General features: G+C 46.2%; 1 protein-coding gene across 1 annotated transcript in view; it reads left to right on the top strand.

Moving 5' to 3' along the window:
* Positions 1–18,874, top strand: part of Mertk (MER proto-oncogene, tyrosine kinase) — a 107,114-nt gene that overhangs the window by 22,555 nt on the left and 65,685 nt on the right. The window contains exons 2-4 of the mRNA XM_052723981.1: positions 4,106–4,511; positions 12,918–13,018; positions 14,860–15,033. Coding sequence (XP_052579941.1) covers positions 4,106–4,511; positions 12,918–13,018; positions 14,860–15,033 — 681 coding nt within the window. The remainder of the gene's footprint in view (positions 1–4,105; positions 4,512–12,917; positions 13,019–14,859; positions 15,034–18,874) is intronic.

Consider the following 18,874-nt stretch of genomic DNA (forward strand, 5'->3'; position numbering starts at 1 on the left):
GCTTTTGGGGGTCATCTACATCGAGTGGACTTTCTCAAGTATACTGTGACATGTATTTCTGTTATAGAAATGAGGGCCTGGAGAGATGGCTCAGGGGTTAAGAGCACTGGCTGTTCTTCAGAGGACCTGGGTTGTTTCCCAGCACCCACGTGGTGGCTCACAAATGTCTGCAACTTCAGTTCCTGAAGATCTGACACCTACTTCTGGCCTCCCACAGGCCCTGCATGCACAGATGTACATGCAGGCAAAGCATCCATACATATAAATGCTGTGGGATGGTCTGTATGTCAGATGCTCTGATTGGTCAATAAATAAAACACTGATTGGCCAGTGGCCAGGCAGGAAGTATAGGCGGGACTAACAGAGAGGAGAATTGAGAGAACAGGAAGGTGGGAGAGACACTGCCAGCCGCCACCATGACAAGAAGCATGTGAAGACGCCGGTAAGCCACGAGCCATGTGGCAAGGTATAGATTTATAGAAATGGATTAATTTAAGATATAAGAACAGTTAGCAAGAAGCCTCCCACGGCCATACAGTTTATAAGCAATATAAGTCTCTGTGTTTACTTGGTTGGGTCTGAGCGGCTGTGGGACTGGCCAGTGACAGAGATTTGTCCTGACTGTGGGCCAGGCAGGAAAACTCCAGCTACATATGAAAGTTTAAAACATAGATAAAGGTAAGAAATTTGGGACTGAGGAATGTGGAATGAGGAATCACTCCAGTGAGTCTTCCCAATGAGGAATCACTCCACACACTTAGAGATTAGTTAAGGCAAAGCTCTCTCTACTTTAGGTCGACTGGGCTAACACCCAGTAAGAGTCAACCCCAGCTGAAGATTTCGTTAGCTTAGATACACCTCAAGCTTATGCATTTTATGTACGTTGTCATCCTTAAATCTCCTTTTCTGGTCCAGGCCCCAGGTTACACTCCAGATGGTTTAAGTGGAGGCAGGAGACTGCAAGTCCGGCCTCTTAGGCAGATGAGAGATTTACACAGCAAAGACATTTCATATTCCCAGACTTATTTTAAGTACACCAGTGTTGTTCTTTTTCAAATAGTTGTTACCCAGGGTTAGCTTGCCCACCTCGCAGAATTATGTTTTTTTTCTGATAAGAGTAAAGGAGACTTAATAATGGTTGTGACCCCACACACATCCTCTCTCTCTCTCTCTCTCTCTCTCTCTCTCTCTCTCTCTCTCTCTCTCTCTCTCACACACACACACACACACACACTCTCTCTCTCTCTCTCTCTCACACACACACACACACACACACACACACACACACACACACACACACACCATGCCTGTTAGAGGTATGTCTTTGGTATGGGAATCAGGGCCTAAAGGATGTCATAAATCAGTGCTGTCTCCTTTGTCGTGGGAATCAGAGCCTAATGGCTAGTCAATCCTGGGGAGTAAACATTTACATCCTAGCACCCTAAATTTCACTTATCTCCTGCAGGCCTGGTTAGCCTGTTGCTTAGCTTTGGATGTTTTGGAATATTTTAAAGGCAGCACTCCTTGAGCTAAATTCCACTCGTGTGACTTAATGTCTCCTAAGCAAACCTATTGGTAATTCTTTCTAACTCTATAATTTAAGTGTCTTCTATATCAGTTCTACACTGCTTCATATCACATTGTCTCATTAGCATCTTAAATGTCTTCCTGTGGGTGTGTGTGCTACTTTTCCTTTTAATTAATTTTTTTCATATGTATGTTTTGACCATATTATTTTTTTAAGAGTTATTTCTTTAATTTTTGAGATTATAATGTAATTACACTATTTCCCTCTTTCCTTTCTGGTCTCCAGAACCCTTCCCCCCATTTATCCCTCCTTGTTTTCTTTCAAACTCATGGACTCTTTTCTTCTTTGTTATTATATTGTGTGTGTGTGTGTGTGTGTGTGTGTGTGTGTGTTCCTAAATATATAAATGCAACCTGCTCAGTTTGTACTATATGTCTTCAGGTATAGGATATTCCTTGGTATAGGATATCCAATTGGCGTAGTCTGGCTGGACATTTCATATGAAATGCTATTTGTAAAATTCAAGCTTATTTGGGTGTCTGTCTTACTTTTCTATTGATGCTATAAGACACCATGACCAAGACAACTTATGGAAGAAAGTTTATTTGAGGCTTAAAGTTCAGAGAGTGATTCCACAACCAGAGAGACGAAGAGCATGGCAGCAGGCAGGCAGGCATGGAGCTGGAGCAGTAGCTGAGAGCTTACATCTTTATCTACAAGCAGGAGGTAGAGCTTACCCCCAGTGACACACCTCCTCCAACAAGGCCACCACTCCTAATCCTTTCCAAACTCTTCCACCAACTGGGAACCACATAGACAAATAGATGAGCCTATGGGGGTCATTATCGTCCAAACCACCACAGTATCCTGTGTTCTTCCTTCTTCCTCTCCTCTCCTCTTTTCTCTTCTCCTCTCCTCTTTTCTCCTCTCCTCTCCTTTCCTCCCCTTCCCTCCTCCCCCTCTCCTCCCCCTCTCCTCCCCTCCTCTCCTCTCCTCTCCTCTCTTCCTCCCCTTCCTTCCTCCCCCTCTCCTCCCCCTCTCCTCCCCTCCTCTCTTCCTCCCTCCTCCTCTCTTCCTCCCATCCCTGTGTCTCTTTTTCTTTCAAGACAGAGTCTCACCATGTAGCCTAGAACTTGCTATATGGATCAGACTTGCCTCAAATTCACATAGATCTACCTGCCTCTACCTCCTGAGTGCTGGGATTAAGTGCGTGCACCACTAATCTGGCTTGAGGTTTTTCTGCTTTTTTGTGTTTTTAATTTCTAAATCACATTTATTTCTTTTGTGTGTATTTGTGGAGGCCAAAGGACAACTTGAAATCAATTCTCTCCTCCTCCTACGGATGTCACTGGGATTGAACTCAGGTTGTCAAGCTTGGCAGCAAGTGACTTAACTCACCAAGCCATCTCAGTGAGTTAAGTAGTATACCATGTAAGCAGGAGGTACAGCCTCTTAACAGGGCTGGGGACTCCAGGACATTGCAAGACACTAAGCCAAAGCATAGAATGCTGGGCCTGTATCTGTCTTCCTCACTTGCCCCGACCATTCACTGCCAACATATTTGAATGAACAGCAACCAGCAGAAAATTTGTGATCCCAGAATGCCACTTAAGGACGCTACAAGTACAGGGAATATGAGCCTCTATTTTTAGAAATGCTTGCGCGCCAGATGAAATGAAAACATTTCTTGGCTCATTCAAGCAGGCATGCATTTGCTGGGAACTCCAAGTCTGGTAGCATAAGGGAACTTTCCCTGTTGGACACAAAACTTGGAAACCTGTCTCTTTGTGCCCTGCGGGAGCCATTTCAGGGTTTTTAGCCGGGTCGTCTGACCGAGCAGATGGCTAATGAGAAAGGTGATCATAGGCCCTCCTGTAGCTGTCATTGTCTGCTAAGTTATGGGTATAGAACTTGGAGTGAGTCAGCATTTGAAAAAAAAGTTGTTAGAGAAACTTTATTTTTTAAAAATTATATACTTGGTGTGTATATGGGGGGGGTGCACATCCTGCCATACATACATGGGGGTCAGAGGACAGCTTACAGGAGTCAGTTCTCTCCTTCCACTCTGTGGGTTCTGGGCATGGAACTCAGGTCAACAGGCTTGGCAGCAAGCATCCTGGCCCACTGAGCCGTCTCGCCAGCCCTGGAATCTTTTTCCATAAGTACTCTTCAGAGGGAGGCAAGTAGACAGATGCACAGCTTGGTAAGTGGGGATGGTTGTCGGAGGTGCAGATAGACAAGTTCTCCCCATCTTTCTTCTGTTGAGGTGCTAGGGATTGGACTGGGGGACTTGTGCATGAATACATGAGGTAGGCATTCTCCCACTGAGCTACACGCCAGCTCTTGATTCTGTCCAGACAGACTTTCACTGTGAACCCAGGTTGGCCTTGAGCTCTTGACCCTCCTGCCTTGTCCGATTACAGGCCTCACAAGTGCTTGGATGACAAGGGTGTGCCCTGACAACTCAACTTCTTGTTCATCTTTTCTGAGGTCACTGAGGATGTTCTGCTTCACCTAAGAAGTGGAAAGTCTTCTTCATCATTTTAAAGGCTAAAACTCTAATATTCTGTTTTGCAGCCATTGCTGAAAAGGCAGAAGAAACCAAGCCAGATCAACTACCCCCAGGACCTATACCAGGGAACCTACCAGCGGAGCACAGGCCATTCTTTCCTCACTCCAGTGGGTACCAGCTACCACCATCCCGGACTCGGAGATCACTTCCTGCACACACAGCCATTCCCCAGGTGACCTCTGCAGCATCAAAGCTTCTACCTCCTGTTGCCTTTAATCACACAATTGGACACATAATACTTTCGGAACATAAAAATGTCAAATTTAATTGCTCGATCAATATTCCTAACGCGTACCAAGAAACAGCTGGCATTACATGGTGGAAAGATGGAAAGGAATTGCTTGGGGCACATCATTCGATCACACAGTTTTATCCTGACGAGGAAGGGGTGTCAATCATTGCATTGTTCAGGTATGTGTCCTTTCTTTCTAAATGTCATTGTGCTAATGCCGCCCCGAAAGCAGAAGAACCCTTAAGTAAAAATCAGCCTTGTTTTCTTAAGAAGCCTTGATCCTTTTAGAGTGTGGATAAATACTGACCTGACTGTGTTGCTGATCTCTTTTAAATGAGCTTGCCCCATGGTCACTGCTGGCTAACACACACTCTGAGAGTGTAGAGGGCTGTTCCCAACTCATCTACAGTCAGTAGTAAGTACACCTTAGCTCCAAGAGCCACCAGGAAGTGAGAAACAGTGTGGATGGAAGGGGGTATATTTGTGTTTGTGTGTGTGTGAGCGTGTGAGTATGTTTGAGAGAGAGAGAGAGAGAGAGAGAGAGAGAGAGAGAGAGAGAGAGAGAGTGTGTGTGTGTGTGTGTGTGTGTGAGCGTGTGAGTATGTTTGAGAGAGAGAGAGAGAGAGAGAGAGAGAGAGAGAGAGAGAGAGTGTGTGTGTGTTCATTTTCTGGGGATAGAATCTTGAACCTTGAGCATGCTAAGCATACATTCTACCTCTGAGTTATACCCTAACCCAAGAGAAAGTGGGCCTTTTTTGGAGACAGGCTCTTATGTAGTTCAGGCTGAACTCAGACTTACCATGTAGCCAAGGCTGGTCTTAAATTCCTGATCCACCCACATGCTAAGGTTACAGGACTGGATTGAGAAAGTGGTTAGTGTTTTTTGTTTGTTTATCTTAAAAATTATTTATTACTTTAGTGTGTGTGTGTGTGTGTGTGTGTGTGTGTGTGTGTGTGTGTGTGTGTGTATGGATGTGCATTATGTATATGTCTGGTGCCTTCAGAAGCTAGAAGAGGGTGTTAGATCCTCTGGAACTGGAGTTACAGACAGTTGTGGAACACCGCGTGGATCCTGGAACTGAACACCAGACTTCTGCAGGAGCAGCATGTTCCCTTAACTGCTAAGCCATCTCTGCAGCCCCAGGAAAGTAGCTTTTTAAAGGATTATGAAAAGAGATCAGCTGTTGGAGAGAGGGCTCAGCTGGTAAAGTGCTTGCCTTATAAACAGGAGGACCTGAATTCAGTCCTCAGTGGGAGATGAGATGATGTATTCCCGTTCTGGGGAGGCAGAGGCAGGTGGCTACCTTCATCTGACTGACCAGACCAGCATAGCCTACTTGTCTCACACACACACACACACACACACACACACACACACACACACACACACACACACACACAGCACACATGCATGCACACACAATATCAGTGTTACCTGTGGCTATGGGAACTTTAAAACAGTGTGGCTGTCCCAGCCCTTTGATTCACTCAGCATCACCTGCCTTCTGTCCCCATCTCCTGCCTTTCTACTGCTGCTGGTTTTGGTACCAGTGCAACTTGTGCCCAGAGAGGCAGAAGGAAAGGGAATGAGACAGACTCTCAGCCACACTTTCTTTTTCTTTTTAAATTTTTCTTCTCTCATACAATATAGCCTCTCCTCCCTCTGCTCTTCCCAATCGATGCCGCCCACCTCCCCTCTCCCCCAGATCCACTGCTCCTCCATTTCACATCAGAAAAGAGCGGGCCTCTTAGGGATCAACTGAGCATGGCATGACAAGATGCAATAAGACTAGCCACAAACCCTCATATTAAGGCTGGACCAGGCAACCCAGAAGAAGAAGAGGGTCCCAAGAGCAGCCCTGGTCAGTTGATTCTGTGAGATGTGTTCTTGTGGTGTCCTCCACCCTTCTGGCTCCCACAATCCTTCCTCCCCCTCTACTTCGAGATTCCCCAAGCTCTGCCTAATGTTTTGGTGTGGGTCTCTGCATCTGCTCTCGTCAGCCGTTAGAGGAAGCCTTTCTGATGTCAGCCACACTTTCCGTCGTCCTTCCATTTTGCAAAAGTAAGGTTGATGAGTTAGGGGTAACTGTGATCAGCCAAGGCAGGACATGCATCTGGAATAGTCCGCTCTCCCAAAAGTCGAGCCATCCTATTTCAGAGGTTGTGGACTCTGAGATTCTGCTCTTCCACCTCCTTAGTTATTCCCCCATTTTTGTTTTTATTAACATGTATTCATCATGCGTATTAGTGAGGTGCTTGTGGTAGGTACATGATGCACTGATGGAATCAGGGTAATTAGTATTTCCTTCTCCTTATTGTTTAGCGCTCGTCTCTTCTAGATCTTCATGAAATATATCGCAGGTTGTTGCACACGACAGCTATCCCCCTGTCCTGTGGAGCTCGGGTGCTCCACAGGCATACATTTGGCTGTGTATTCCTTTTATCAAACTTTGATTCCTGGATCTCCGGTCTCTCTCTTTTTTTCTTCTACCTGTCCCCCACTTCTGGCCTCTGATAATCAGAGTTCTACTTTCTGATTGCCTTCTTTTAACCTGAAGTGTTCTACCTTCATGGGTTGCAACTGAAGAACTGACTTGGCCTGTTGTACCCGAAAGCTCAAAATGAGGCGCGAACCACCCGGAGTCAGAGCGCGACCTTTCTGCCTCCCCGGGCTCTGGAGTGGAGCTCTCTGTGGTCTGATGTTTTCACTTTCTCTGACCTGACGCTTGGCCCCAGCCATATGTGTCATGCCTTTAGGGGAATCATTTTTGTTTCCTTTCCAGAAAGCCACCTCACAGTTCCCACAGACCTGACGTCAGAATCGAGGTTGTCAGTATTTCCACTAGGTGTGCTCTGTTTCAGGGAGGAGAACAGACTTCTACGATTCTCTTGGTTCATTTTATTCTAGCGAGGTAGATCAAGCTGTTCTTCTCATACAGGGGCCACACAGACTGTCTGACTGTATTTTTTTTTTTCTGCATCCACTACAGAAAGCAGATGTTTTACATAAACAAAGCTTACAAAGAGAAAAGGAAAACATTTAATAAGCTCATAGTGGGGGTGTTTAATGGCCTAAAGAAACAGAAGGGTCACATAGGTCAGCTGTCACTTGAAGAGAGCACACCCCTGCTGCTACAGCCATCTATGTGACGATGGTTCAGCAGCCACAGCTCCCTGGCTGCTTTCTTTCCATAGTGATGGCTTAGACCCCATGATGCTGGCCCTAAGGATGTGGTCGTTTAGGCCTGGGAGATGGCTCAGGAGGTAAAGTACTTGCCATAAGGACCTGAGCTTGATCCCCAGAACAGACACCTGAACAAGCTGAACATGTTGGCACGCACGTGAAGTTCCAGTGCTAGGGAGGCGGAAATAGGAAGACCCCTGGGGCTTGCTGGCCATCAGCCTAATCTGCTTACTGAGATCCATGCCTCCATCTCTAGGCAGGTTCCTGCTGTATTTGGGGTGGGGTGTTCATAGACTCTGAGCCAAACTCACCTACACTTGGCCTTTCCTGGTCCCAGTTTCTGTTGTCTTTTTTTTTTTTTTTTTTTTTTTTTTTTGGTTTTTTGAGACAGGGTTTCTCTGTGTAGCTTTGAGCCTTTCCTGGAACTCACTCTGTAGCCCAGGCTGGCCTCCAACTCACAGAGATCCGCTGGCCTCTGCCTCCTGAGTGCTGGATTAGAGGTGTGCACCACTGCCAGCCGGCCTGTTGTCCCTTCTTTATCTCACTGCTCTTGGTGGCAATTAAAATGCAATCAAGGGACTGGAGAGATGACTCAGCAGTTCAGAGCACAGGCTCTTAGCTTGACCGAAGTTCAGTTCCCAGCACCTACATGGTGGCCTCACAACCGTCTGTTACTTTGGTTCCAGGGGCTTTGACTGGCCTCCATGGACACCAGGCATGCATGTGATATACAGATGTACATGCTGGCAAAACACCTGTACATATCATGATGATGATGATGATGATGATACTTTAAGAAGAAAGAAGAATCAAGGGGGACATGGCAAGAGCATGCCTGTAATCTCAGCAGTTCAGAGGCTGAGGCAGGAGGATCTCAAGTTGGAGGTCTGCCCGGGCCACAGAGCAAAGCTTTGTCAGAAGAAGGAAAGGAAAGGGAATCAAATATGAGCAGACATCCAGAAAGTAAGAACACAGCTCCTTTAGCCAGACTACCACGGGCAAAGTTATTATTAACCACAGGACCTTCACCCAGTCTCTTCACTTGGTTGTCCATGACAGCCTCTCAGCACCAGATGGAAGCAAGAAGAAGCTTGTCAGTGGCTCTTTGCATTGATTCATGAACTGTATTTTCTTTTTGCCTTTTTATTTGGTAAAATGCATGTGAAGTAAGTCACCACTTAAGCCCTTTGCGTATGTGAAGAGCAGCGGTCATAAGCACGTTCACACGACCATGTGACCCTCCCTACCTGCGCCATGGTACGTGCCCCACCCCAGCAGTAAGGGGTGTTCCACCTTCTCTGTCTACAAGTTCGACCGCTCCAAGCATCTCGTTTATGCAGAATCATATAGTATCTTTGCTTCTTTGTACTTCTTTGAAGAAGACTTGAGAGTTTAACTGCTCCTTGTGAGACATTTCCCTGTGTGCCAGCCCAGCATCAGTATGCTGAGGGATAGAGACGCTGGATGCTTGGAGAATATCCTGGGGCCAGCCCAGCCACCATTGCCCTGGGGCCTGGGCTTCCCCAGTGCCAGCCCTGCAGCTGTGGCCAGGTGGTTCCTGTCTAGACACTATGGCTCAGTCTGTATCATTTCATTCTGCCTCTTGGTCCAGATGTTTCTATGTCAAAAGCTGATGGGATTTTCATGCCTTGGGTGGGAGACCCATGCTAGAGCTAGAACCCAGGGTCTGGGGTTTCCTCTGCTAATGTTCTATATCAGGGCTACATCTGACCAGCCCCATAACATTTTTTTTTAAAGCAGTCATGAACAATTATAAATTTAAATAATTAAAATATATTATTTAAAGTAACACCCACAAACATATTGAGGAATAAGATTAACAAAATATATGCTAGATAGACCTAAATATCAAATATACTAAGCCATAACTGAGAAAAAGTAATGACTAGTAAAGCTACATATACAACATAGTAAATTATACATAATTTTACATATATTCATTAGCATGTAGGAAATATTTTGTAGGTAACTGATCATCTGGCCAAGCATTAAATGTAGATGATATTTCATATGGCCTCATTAAATTTACTACAGGGAAAAAAAAGAACTAGGGTAGAGATGGCTCAGTGGACAAGGGTCCTTGCCACCAAGTCTGATGACCTGAGTTCAGTCCCAGGAACCCACACGGTTGAAGGAGAGAACCAGCCTCCCAAAGTTGTCCTCTGACTCCCACTTATGCACTGTGGTACACACACACACACACACACACACACACACACACACACACACACACGCACACACGCACATACACACACAAATGCACACATACATATACACCACACATATACTTGGATACAAAATAAGTACATAAAAATGGAAAAAATATTGAGGCAATGCATTCCAACTCTTAAAATCATTCTTCTTCATCCCTGCCCTTAGTCCCTCCTCACGGGGAACTGAGCCCTTAGGCGTCTTCCCAGAGCTCTTCAGTCCATGTGCCATCCTGTGCATGTTTGCATGTGTGCCCATCCCCATGATGGTGTGCCAATGAAGTATTTATTCGTGGCAAAAATCAATACCCAGGGTTCCTTTTTTTTTTTTTTTTTTTTTTTTTTTGTGGATATGGAAGTTGTGTTCCTAGCTAGCTGGATCATGTACTGTGCTGTGAGTGTATTCTACTTTTATTATTTCCCCTTTTTTTTTCTTGCTAACTTGCTTAAGAGTTTCAAATTTTCAACTATTCATTCTTCCTTCAGTTCTGAAAGAAAGTCCTGTCTTACTTCCTCTCATGGTCATGAAACTGTTAGAAGTGTGCCCCTCCTCCCCTGAGATTCCTACCCTGGCTCCCACCTCAGTCTGGACAGGATACCCTCCAGGTCTGGGTCCTACTGCGTCGCCTCCTGCCTTCGCTGGCAGTGAGGACCCCCATTCTTCTCGCACTTCTACTTCTGGGGCCCAGGTACCCCTCTCACGTGGGTTTTCCTTCCTCTATTGACCTCTGAGACTCACATGCCTGAAAAGATCTTTCCCCCACCCCGACCTCAAGATGCTTTATTTAGATACAGAACCAAAAAAGGAAAACATTTCCTTATAGTTCTGAAGTCTTTGAACACATTTCCTACTTGCTCTTGCTCAGTGTGGTGGGGACCCAGGTCACCAGAGGTGGCCTCACCCTTCCCTCTGGAACCTTTATGATCTTGACTTTGACTTAAAGATACAGCATTTTCGGTGGAAGCCCTTCGGTGTGGCTATTCTCTCCTTCTGGGCTGCCCATTCGGGGGCCTGATTACGACAGGCCTACAGCACAGCTCTGAGACAATTAGATTCTTTCCTCTTCCTCTTCCCATGTCCTTTCCTCAACTCCCTTTAGTTGTCCACTCCCCTAGGTTTGTTATTTTGAGCTCAGATATTGCTTCCACAGAACCCCAGCTTCCTGATTCAGCTGGGAAGGGAGGGTATTGGGAATAGCCACTCCTCTCCTTGGTCCCACCCCACAACCTGCCTTTCCTGGGGAGACTTGATATGGATGTCCAAGTTAGCTCTTACAGTAACAGGTAAATGGTCTAGACGCCGTCCAGGAACAGATTTCTAACTCCTTCCTGACGTGAGTGGCTGAAGGTGAACTTGGGGTCATGGCTTGTGTTTTGAGTGTTTTTTTATTTGTAAGCTAGACTTTCCTGGCCTGTTGAGTCAGCGTACTCCAGGACATTTTTCACAGTCTGATTCCTACAGTCCAAGTATGTGCCTGAACTGTTATTTGGGCTTGGGCCAGTACGGAGCCCCCCTCCTCTCACAGCTTCCTGGCCTTCGTGAAGCCATTAGCTCGGGTTCTTGAATATGCAAGTTCAATATTAGTTTGCAAGCGACTCCAAAGGAACTTCGCAGGAGTCAGTTCTCTCTTTCCAAACTATGGGTCCTGGGGATTGAACTCAGGTCCTCAGGCTTGGCAGCAAGCACGTTTACACTCTGAGCCATGTTGCCTGCCTCCAGTGCAGCTTTTATGGGTGCCGTATAACTTTCTGTTTGTAAACACAGTGCAGAGGTAGAAAGAAGGCAGTGGTAGCCAAAGCTGCCTGTTTTGTTTTGTGACAAGCTCTTGAAGTGAGCCCATGCTGACCTCAAACTCATAATCCTCCTGCCTCAGCCTCCCGAGTGCTGGGATCACAGGCACGCAGCACTGGGCCAGATGGATCAGATATTTTCTAAGTGTTCCAGCTGGAGCAGAAGCAAAGCTAAGACGGCTGATAGCAAACTAAGACAGATTTCTGTGTACCGGCGCTGGCCTGACCAGCCCAGGAGAAGGGAAAAAAGAGCTAGTCACGTGTCCCTCGTCCCCTGACCTGAGCACGAAACTTGTGCCTGAGCAAATGCGGTGATGCTGTCGGTGACTGACCTTCCAGAATGGTGACTGAGGTGAGGGTAAGAGGTGGCTCAGTGTTTAAGAGCACCGAGTTCAGTTCCCAGTACTCGTGTTAGGGAACTTACAACCATCTGTAACCCCAGCTCCAGGGACTCGGATGCCTCTTTGGGCCCCTGTAGGCATCTGCACACATGAGAGCACACCACACACACACACACACACACACACACACACACACACAGAGAGAGACAGAGAGACAGAGACAGAGACAGAGAGATATCTAAAAAATGAAAACACGGCTCAGGCACCAGACAGTTCCAAACTAGACAAGAGGAGGATACCAGCCCTCCACTTACATAGTAGTTGCAGTTTTAGGCAATTAGGTGATCATTAAAACCCGTGTAAAATACCTGGAGACCATGCAAACTAGAATCAGGACCCAGTTTCAGAAGGTCATTTGGGATATAGAACAATTGCCCAGGACCCTGAAATCTATGGAACCCCTTAGTCATTGTGACTGCCGAAAACTCCTCAGATTTCCAAAATGTCTTGAAGGAAATACCAAAGCCTTGGTTTAGAGTTCACCAAGGAACGCAAGACACCTGAGAGTGTCTGTTTGAGCAGGGACTCAAAGAGATATAAAAGCAAGAAGAGATAGGCGTGCCCAAGCACCCATGTGAGTGAGTGTGTTCATGCATGTGTGTGAGGGAATGAGAGAGAGAGTTTCAATGAATTCACACTGTAATAAGTACTAAAAAAAATCTGAAACCAGCAGAGTGTTGGTTCGAGACCCATGGAAAATTGACATTGAGCTTTCTCAGGGGACCTCAGTCTGCAACTGATTAGACGAGATGCATGCTGGGACGGATAATCTGTTATACTCAAAGGTTACCAAGTTAAATGTTCACGGCATCTGAAAAATATTCTTACAGCAGCATCTAGACAACCAAGCACCATGGCCTAGAGCCATGTTGACACATTAACCATCTTAGCACGTAAGTGTAGTGAAGGATTTTCTGCTTCTGTAACAGGGACTCCAAGACAGTCGCTGCAAATTTCTTTCTGTGTTTTTCTTTGAAGCATAACCAGTGTGCAGCGCTCAGACAACGGGTCGTATTTCTGTAAGATGAGGGTGAACGACAAAGAAATCGTATCCGATCCCATATACGTCGAAGTTCAAGGTGAGCCCAAAGCCAGGATACCCTGCTGCCCAGGTGCTCTTTAGAGCCTGCATCGAAGTGTTTCCGGTGTGACAGGCAGGGTGTGGCCTGCCTGTTTATAACTCTGTAAACTTTGTGGATCCACTCGTGTTGGAATTTTACAAGACAGTCCTCTTTTCAAAACTTTGGATAATGATGTGATAGATTCAGTTCTCTCTCTCTCTCTCTCTCTCTCTCTCTCTCTCTCTCTCTCTCTCTCTCTGTGTGTGTGTGTGTGTGTGTGTGTGTGTGTGTGTGTGTGTGTGTGTGTGTGTGTACATACATGTGCATGCCCGGGGCATTGCACATGCTATGCATGTGTCCCACCTGAGTGTTGCTCTCCACCCCTGAGGTACCACTTTCCAAGATGCCAGCCCCGCCATTCATCACTGCTCTTCTCTTTTGTCTCTATTATACTTTCTACATCCTGCTCCCACTAAAAGGCTTTTCTGGTGCCCATTCTCTTGTGAACGTGAACTTGATGCCCAGTAACACTGTAGAAAGCTTGAGAGGAGGAGGAGGAGGAGAAGGGGCAAATCGGGGAGTCAGGGAATGGGTGAGTGTGGAGGGGAAGAGTCAAGGAAAAGCCCCTCAGGTAAACATCCTAGGGACCTTGGCTTTCCTAGGCTAGACAGCTGGTGCCTGGGTTATGTGAGCACTAGTTGACAGGAGGGCAGCTCCTACATTTGGAATTAATTTCGTAAAATACAATATTTAGAAGACAATTTACTTGTCAGGATCCCAAGAAAAATGCACGTGTTGGGAAAAGTCTCAATCTTGAAAGCTTTGAAACAGGAAAAAAGAATCCTATTATTCCATGTGGAACCAGATTTGTAAGACGAGTTTATAAAACCCGTGGTTTAAGTGTCAAGGCTAGCCAGCTTGCCCTGCTAAAACTGTGGGTACACAGTCCAAACCAGTAATCATTGGCTTTCTCTGAAAATTTCCAGGCTCCCTTGTGGGTCAGATTTTGGAGTTTCAGTAGATTCAGAGATTATAACTATAGAACTGTGTTCAAGTGGGTGCCTCTTGTAAACTCTTCTGTTTTACACAAACACATGAAATTGTGTGTGTGTGTGTGTGTGTGTGTGTGTGTGTGTGTGTGTGTACTCACTCATAGTACTTAGAGCCTTGAACCCAGGGCCTTATGCATGCCTTACAACTGAACCTCGTAGACCCATAGTCTCAAGTGCACAGGTTTTAAAATCCATCTTCACCCATCTGAAAGCCACACACACCACAGAGTTCCCTCAAAACTTGGACACACCTGTTGTATAGCTTTGTTTTCACTCTGTTATTTTTTAGATTTTTTTTTTTTTATGTATGTGTTTTTATGTGGATGTGTGCCGTGTGTATGTGGGGTGGAGGGGATCTCGGAGGCTGGAAGAGGATGCTGGATCCTCTTGTGCTGGAGTTCCAGATAGTAGCAAGCTGCCTGATGTGGGTCCCGGGATGAACTTAGGTCCTCTGGAAGAACAGCGCGTGCTCTTAACTGCTAGCCATCTCTCCTGCCTCACTCTGTTTGTTTTGATGAGAAATACTGCCAACCTACTGACCAGTGCCAGGCCCTTGAGCAACACCTGATTTAAAAACTGGCTGTGTATTCCCTTCTGGCCAAAGCAGATGAATCACTACACACAGTCCCTAGAAAAAGTGTCCTAGAAAGCTGGCTGGGGAAGACTGGTAGTCAAGAACTCCTGCACTCTTTCTTACTCTATTGGGAGGTGACAATTGGCTGTTTCGTTGCCAAGGAAACCCCCATCCCTGTCTCCAAAGGCGCTGCTTCTGGTTAAGACGTACTCTGCTCCCGTCTTTCTCTGCAGGACTTCCTTACTTTATTAAGCAGCCTGAGAGTTTGAATGTCACCAGAAACACAGCCTTCAACCTCACCTGCCAGGCTGTGGGTCCACCTGAGCCCATCAACATCTTCTGGGTCCAAAACAGCAGCCGCGTTAATGAAAAACCCGAAAGGTCCCCATCTGTCCTAACTGTACCTGGTAAGTCTGAGCATCATGCTCATGCATATATTTATTCATTCATCCCCCCCGACCCCCAACAGCAGAAGGTGGTAAAACTTTGGTGATGTTTGCTACAACCCAACAGTGGTCCATCAAGACAGAAACAGGTGTAGGAGTAATAGGGGGACTAGGTGTATTGGAAGGGAGGGGGGATGTACAGTTGCCTACCTGGCCAGATCCAGCCTAGGCATCCAGAGCTCTGCTCACACCTCCGTGGCACCGTGGCAGGAATTAGCCCTGTGGAAACACTAAAGTAAAGACCTAATTAAGGTTGGATGCCAAGAAAGTGTATCGCTCACGGGGCACTGTGGCAGGAAGCTTGTGAGTCACTGAGGGTTTGCTGGTGAATTGACATTCCATGACCATCTTGATCTCCATCCAAACCAGAATGTCTTGGCTTTGTTCCTGCTCTTGGGCTGGTTCCTGTCAGCAATGCTACTGAAGCTTCCTGTGCCTAAAACCAATGGGCTCCTCTATTGCCCCTCCAATCGCCTCTTTGAGCTCTGTCTGACAATGTGGCCACACTCCATCCCTTCTTCCTTCCTCATGCATTCAGCATTCAGCAAATGTTCAGGAGGATCTGCTGTGTGCCCAAGGCAGTTCTAGGCTTGAGCTCTCGGTGGTAGACTTTTAAAAAGCACATGATCCTGGCTTTCTTCCCTTTTCATTGCATCTCCTTTGTTGCTGGGCCAGTTCTGAACATCGGGTGCCCAGCTCAGTCCTGGCCCAGCTTCGTTTCCCTCCTGGCTGAGTTCCTTGGCCAGCTTCAATGCCCTCTGTGGGATGACAGCCTGGAACTTTACATCTCGGGCCCTACCCTCTCTACTGAGCTGCCAGCTCCTGTGACCAGCCACATCCTTAGCTTTTCTACTTGTTGAGTATGTAGGTAGTTTAAAATGCAACTCTTGATTCCTCTCAATCTTCTGCCCCAAAAGTCCTCTTACCAAATACTATCACGGAAAGAACACCCCTCTCCCTCCTCGTTTTTCATGCTGAAAGCATCAGCACTTTGGTGAATTCTGCTTCTACAGCACAGCACAATCTGCCTCTATCCATCTCCGCTTCGGGCACTGTGGTTCACATCACCATCAGGTCTTGCCAAAACCACTGCTGCTGGCCTGCCACCACATCTCTCTGCCCTCAACAGCGGCTCATGCCACCCATCTGATGAAACCCCATCAGTGGCATCCCATTGATCTAGACTATCACCCAGAATCCTTCCTGGCCTTGTCCATCAGTCCTGCATGCTCTGGCCCCTGTCCAGCTCTCTACCCCGCACCCAGTCCTCTATCTGTGCTCACTAAGCACCATTCACAATGAGCTGATTGCATTTCTTCAGACACGTCATATTTCTTCCTGCCCAGAACCTTTGCACCCTTCTGCTGTGTACAGTGCTTTCCCATCTGCCCTTTGCCCTACGACACACTCATAGATCACTTCTTAAGAGATTCTCTTCACTCTTTTCTTGACTCCCAGCCATTTGTGTGTGCGTCCTTCTTTGCACATATCAGGGTTTAACTGGTTTACTCCCAGTCTCCTTTCTTAGCATTCACTGAGAACCAGGACTTTGCATTTTCACGCACCGCTGCATGCCATCGTAAGCGGAATTTCAGTGATCTCTGGAGCTGAGGCAAGTGAATTCCAGCCCCAGGCGTTGTCTCTGAGGCCCCTCTGTCACCCCTGACTGTGGGATAGGTGATACAGGGTTCTCTACCTTTATCTAAGTTTTCTTTGAGTTTCTCCAAGGAATAGATGATAATTGAAGAACTTGAGTGTTCAAATCAATTTAAAGTAATACCCTCTCTGTGGGGTAATTGCTCCAAAGTCCACTAACGAAACACTTTATTATTGCTATTATTTTGAGATATGGCTTCATGTAACCCAGGCTGTCCTCAAACTTGCTGTACAACCCAGGCTGTCCCTGCATTCCTGATCATCCACCTGCATTTGCCTAGCAAGTGCTATGATCACAAGCCTGCCACCACACCCAGAAATACGAAGATTAATTTTGTAAAATATGGATATTATATATTTAATTTAGAATTCTTTTTACGCCAGGCGATGGTGGCACATGCCTTTAATCCCAGCACTCGGGAGGCAGAGCCAGGCGGATCTCTGTGAGTTTGAGGCCAGCCTGGTCTCCAAAGCGAGTTCCAGGAAGGGTGCAAAGCTACACAGAGAAATCCTGTCTCGAAAAACCAAAAAAAAAAAAAAAAATTCTTTTTACATCAGTTTGTGGGAGGCTTGTGTGTGTACATGTAGAAGTCAGAGGACAGCTTGTAAGTTTTCTCCTTCCGTACCATGTAAGCTTTGGGGACTGGACTTAGGTCACCAGGCTTAGCAGCAGGTGTAAACCTGCCGAGCCATCTCACTGACTTCAACACTTTATTTAATTTTGTTGTTGTTGGTTGAGACCAGGTTTCTCCGTGTAGTCCTGGCTGTCCTGGAACTCTCTCTGTAGACCAGGCTGACCTTGAACTCACAAGGACCCGCCTGCCTCTGCCTCCCAGGTCCTGGGAGTATGGTGTTTATATATATATGCATTGTGGAACAGCTTTAGTAATTAACATATGTACTCCCTCAAACATACTGTTTTAATTTCGTGTGTGTGTGTGTGTGTGTGTGTGTGTGTGTGTGTGTGTGTGTGTTAAATCATCTGAATCTAATAGCTAAAAGTGGATTGAAGGAAAAGGTGGACATACTTTAAAGTTTGAAAATTCTAATCTCTTTCCAAAAAGATCTTGCCAATTTCTGGCCTTTCTGGTAAAACACAAAGGCACATACCCCGTGCCGTGCGCATACAGCATTCACAGATTTTATTGGTTGCCAATTTTTGTTTTTTCATGTGTGTCTGCATGTGCATAAGCAAGCGTGTGGAGGGCACAGGTTGACATCAGGTGCCTTTCTCAATCACTCGCTACCTTATTTTTTGAGAAGGGTCTCTCACTGAACCTGATGTCTGTGGATTTGGCTGGACTGCCTGGTCAGCAGACCTGGAGCTCCTCCTGTCTCCCTGCGGCACTGAGACTCCAATTATACACCACCTCTTCTGGCTTTTTCCTTTTATATAGGTGCTGGCGATTGAATCAAGTCCTCAGGCTTCTGCTCCCGGCACATGATAACTGGGCTATCTACCTTTCTTTCTTTCTTTCTTATTTTTTTTTTTTTTAAGATTTATTTATTTATTATGTATATAGTGTTCTGTTTGCATGTATCCCCGCAGGCCAGAAGAGGGAGCCAGATCTCATTACAGATGGTTGTGAGCCACCATGTGGGTGCTGGGAATTGAACTCAGGACCTCTGGAAGAACAGCCAGTGTTCTTAACCTCTGAGCCATCTCTCCAGCCCTATCTACCCTTTCTTATTGGCCAGTTTGGCTAGCAGAGTCTTTCACCTCTCATAATACAGTAGTCCCCCTCAACTGAGATTTCGCTTTCTGTGGTCCAAAAATTCTATTTGGAAGAAAATTCCAGAAATCAGAGAGAATATATTCACATAATTTTTATTACAGTATATTTTGGGCATTGCTCTATTTTATTAGTAGCTCACATTGTTGATCTTTTAGTGTACCTAGTTTATAGACTAAACTTTGTCAGAGGCATCTGTGTCTAGGAAAATCACATACTTCTGGAGTCTGACACTGAGATTTCAGGCCTACATTGGAAGTCTGGAAACATACTCCCTGCAGACTATGTGTGTGGGGGTACTTTATCTGATTTCCTCCTTTGGATTTCCATGAGAGTCTCCGGGAGCAAGCACTAAAACTCTTTTGGTCATGTCTTCAGAGTCCAGAAATGACAGGAGTATGACCAGTGCCATA

Source organism: Peromyscus californicus, unplaced genomic scaffold, assembly GCF_007827085.1.
Source record: "Peromyscus californicus insignis strain IS unplaced genomic scaffold, ASM782708v3 Scaffold_7__1_contigs__length_154581171, whole genome shotgun sequence".
NCBI lineage: Eukaryota > Metazoa > Chordata > Mammalia > Rodentia > Cricetidae > Peromyscus > Peromyscus californicus.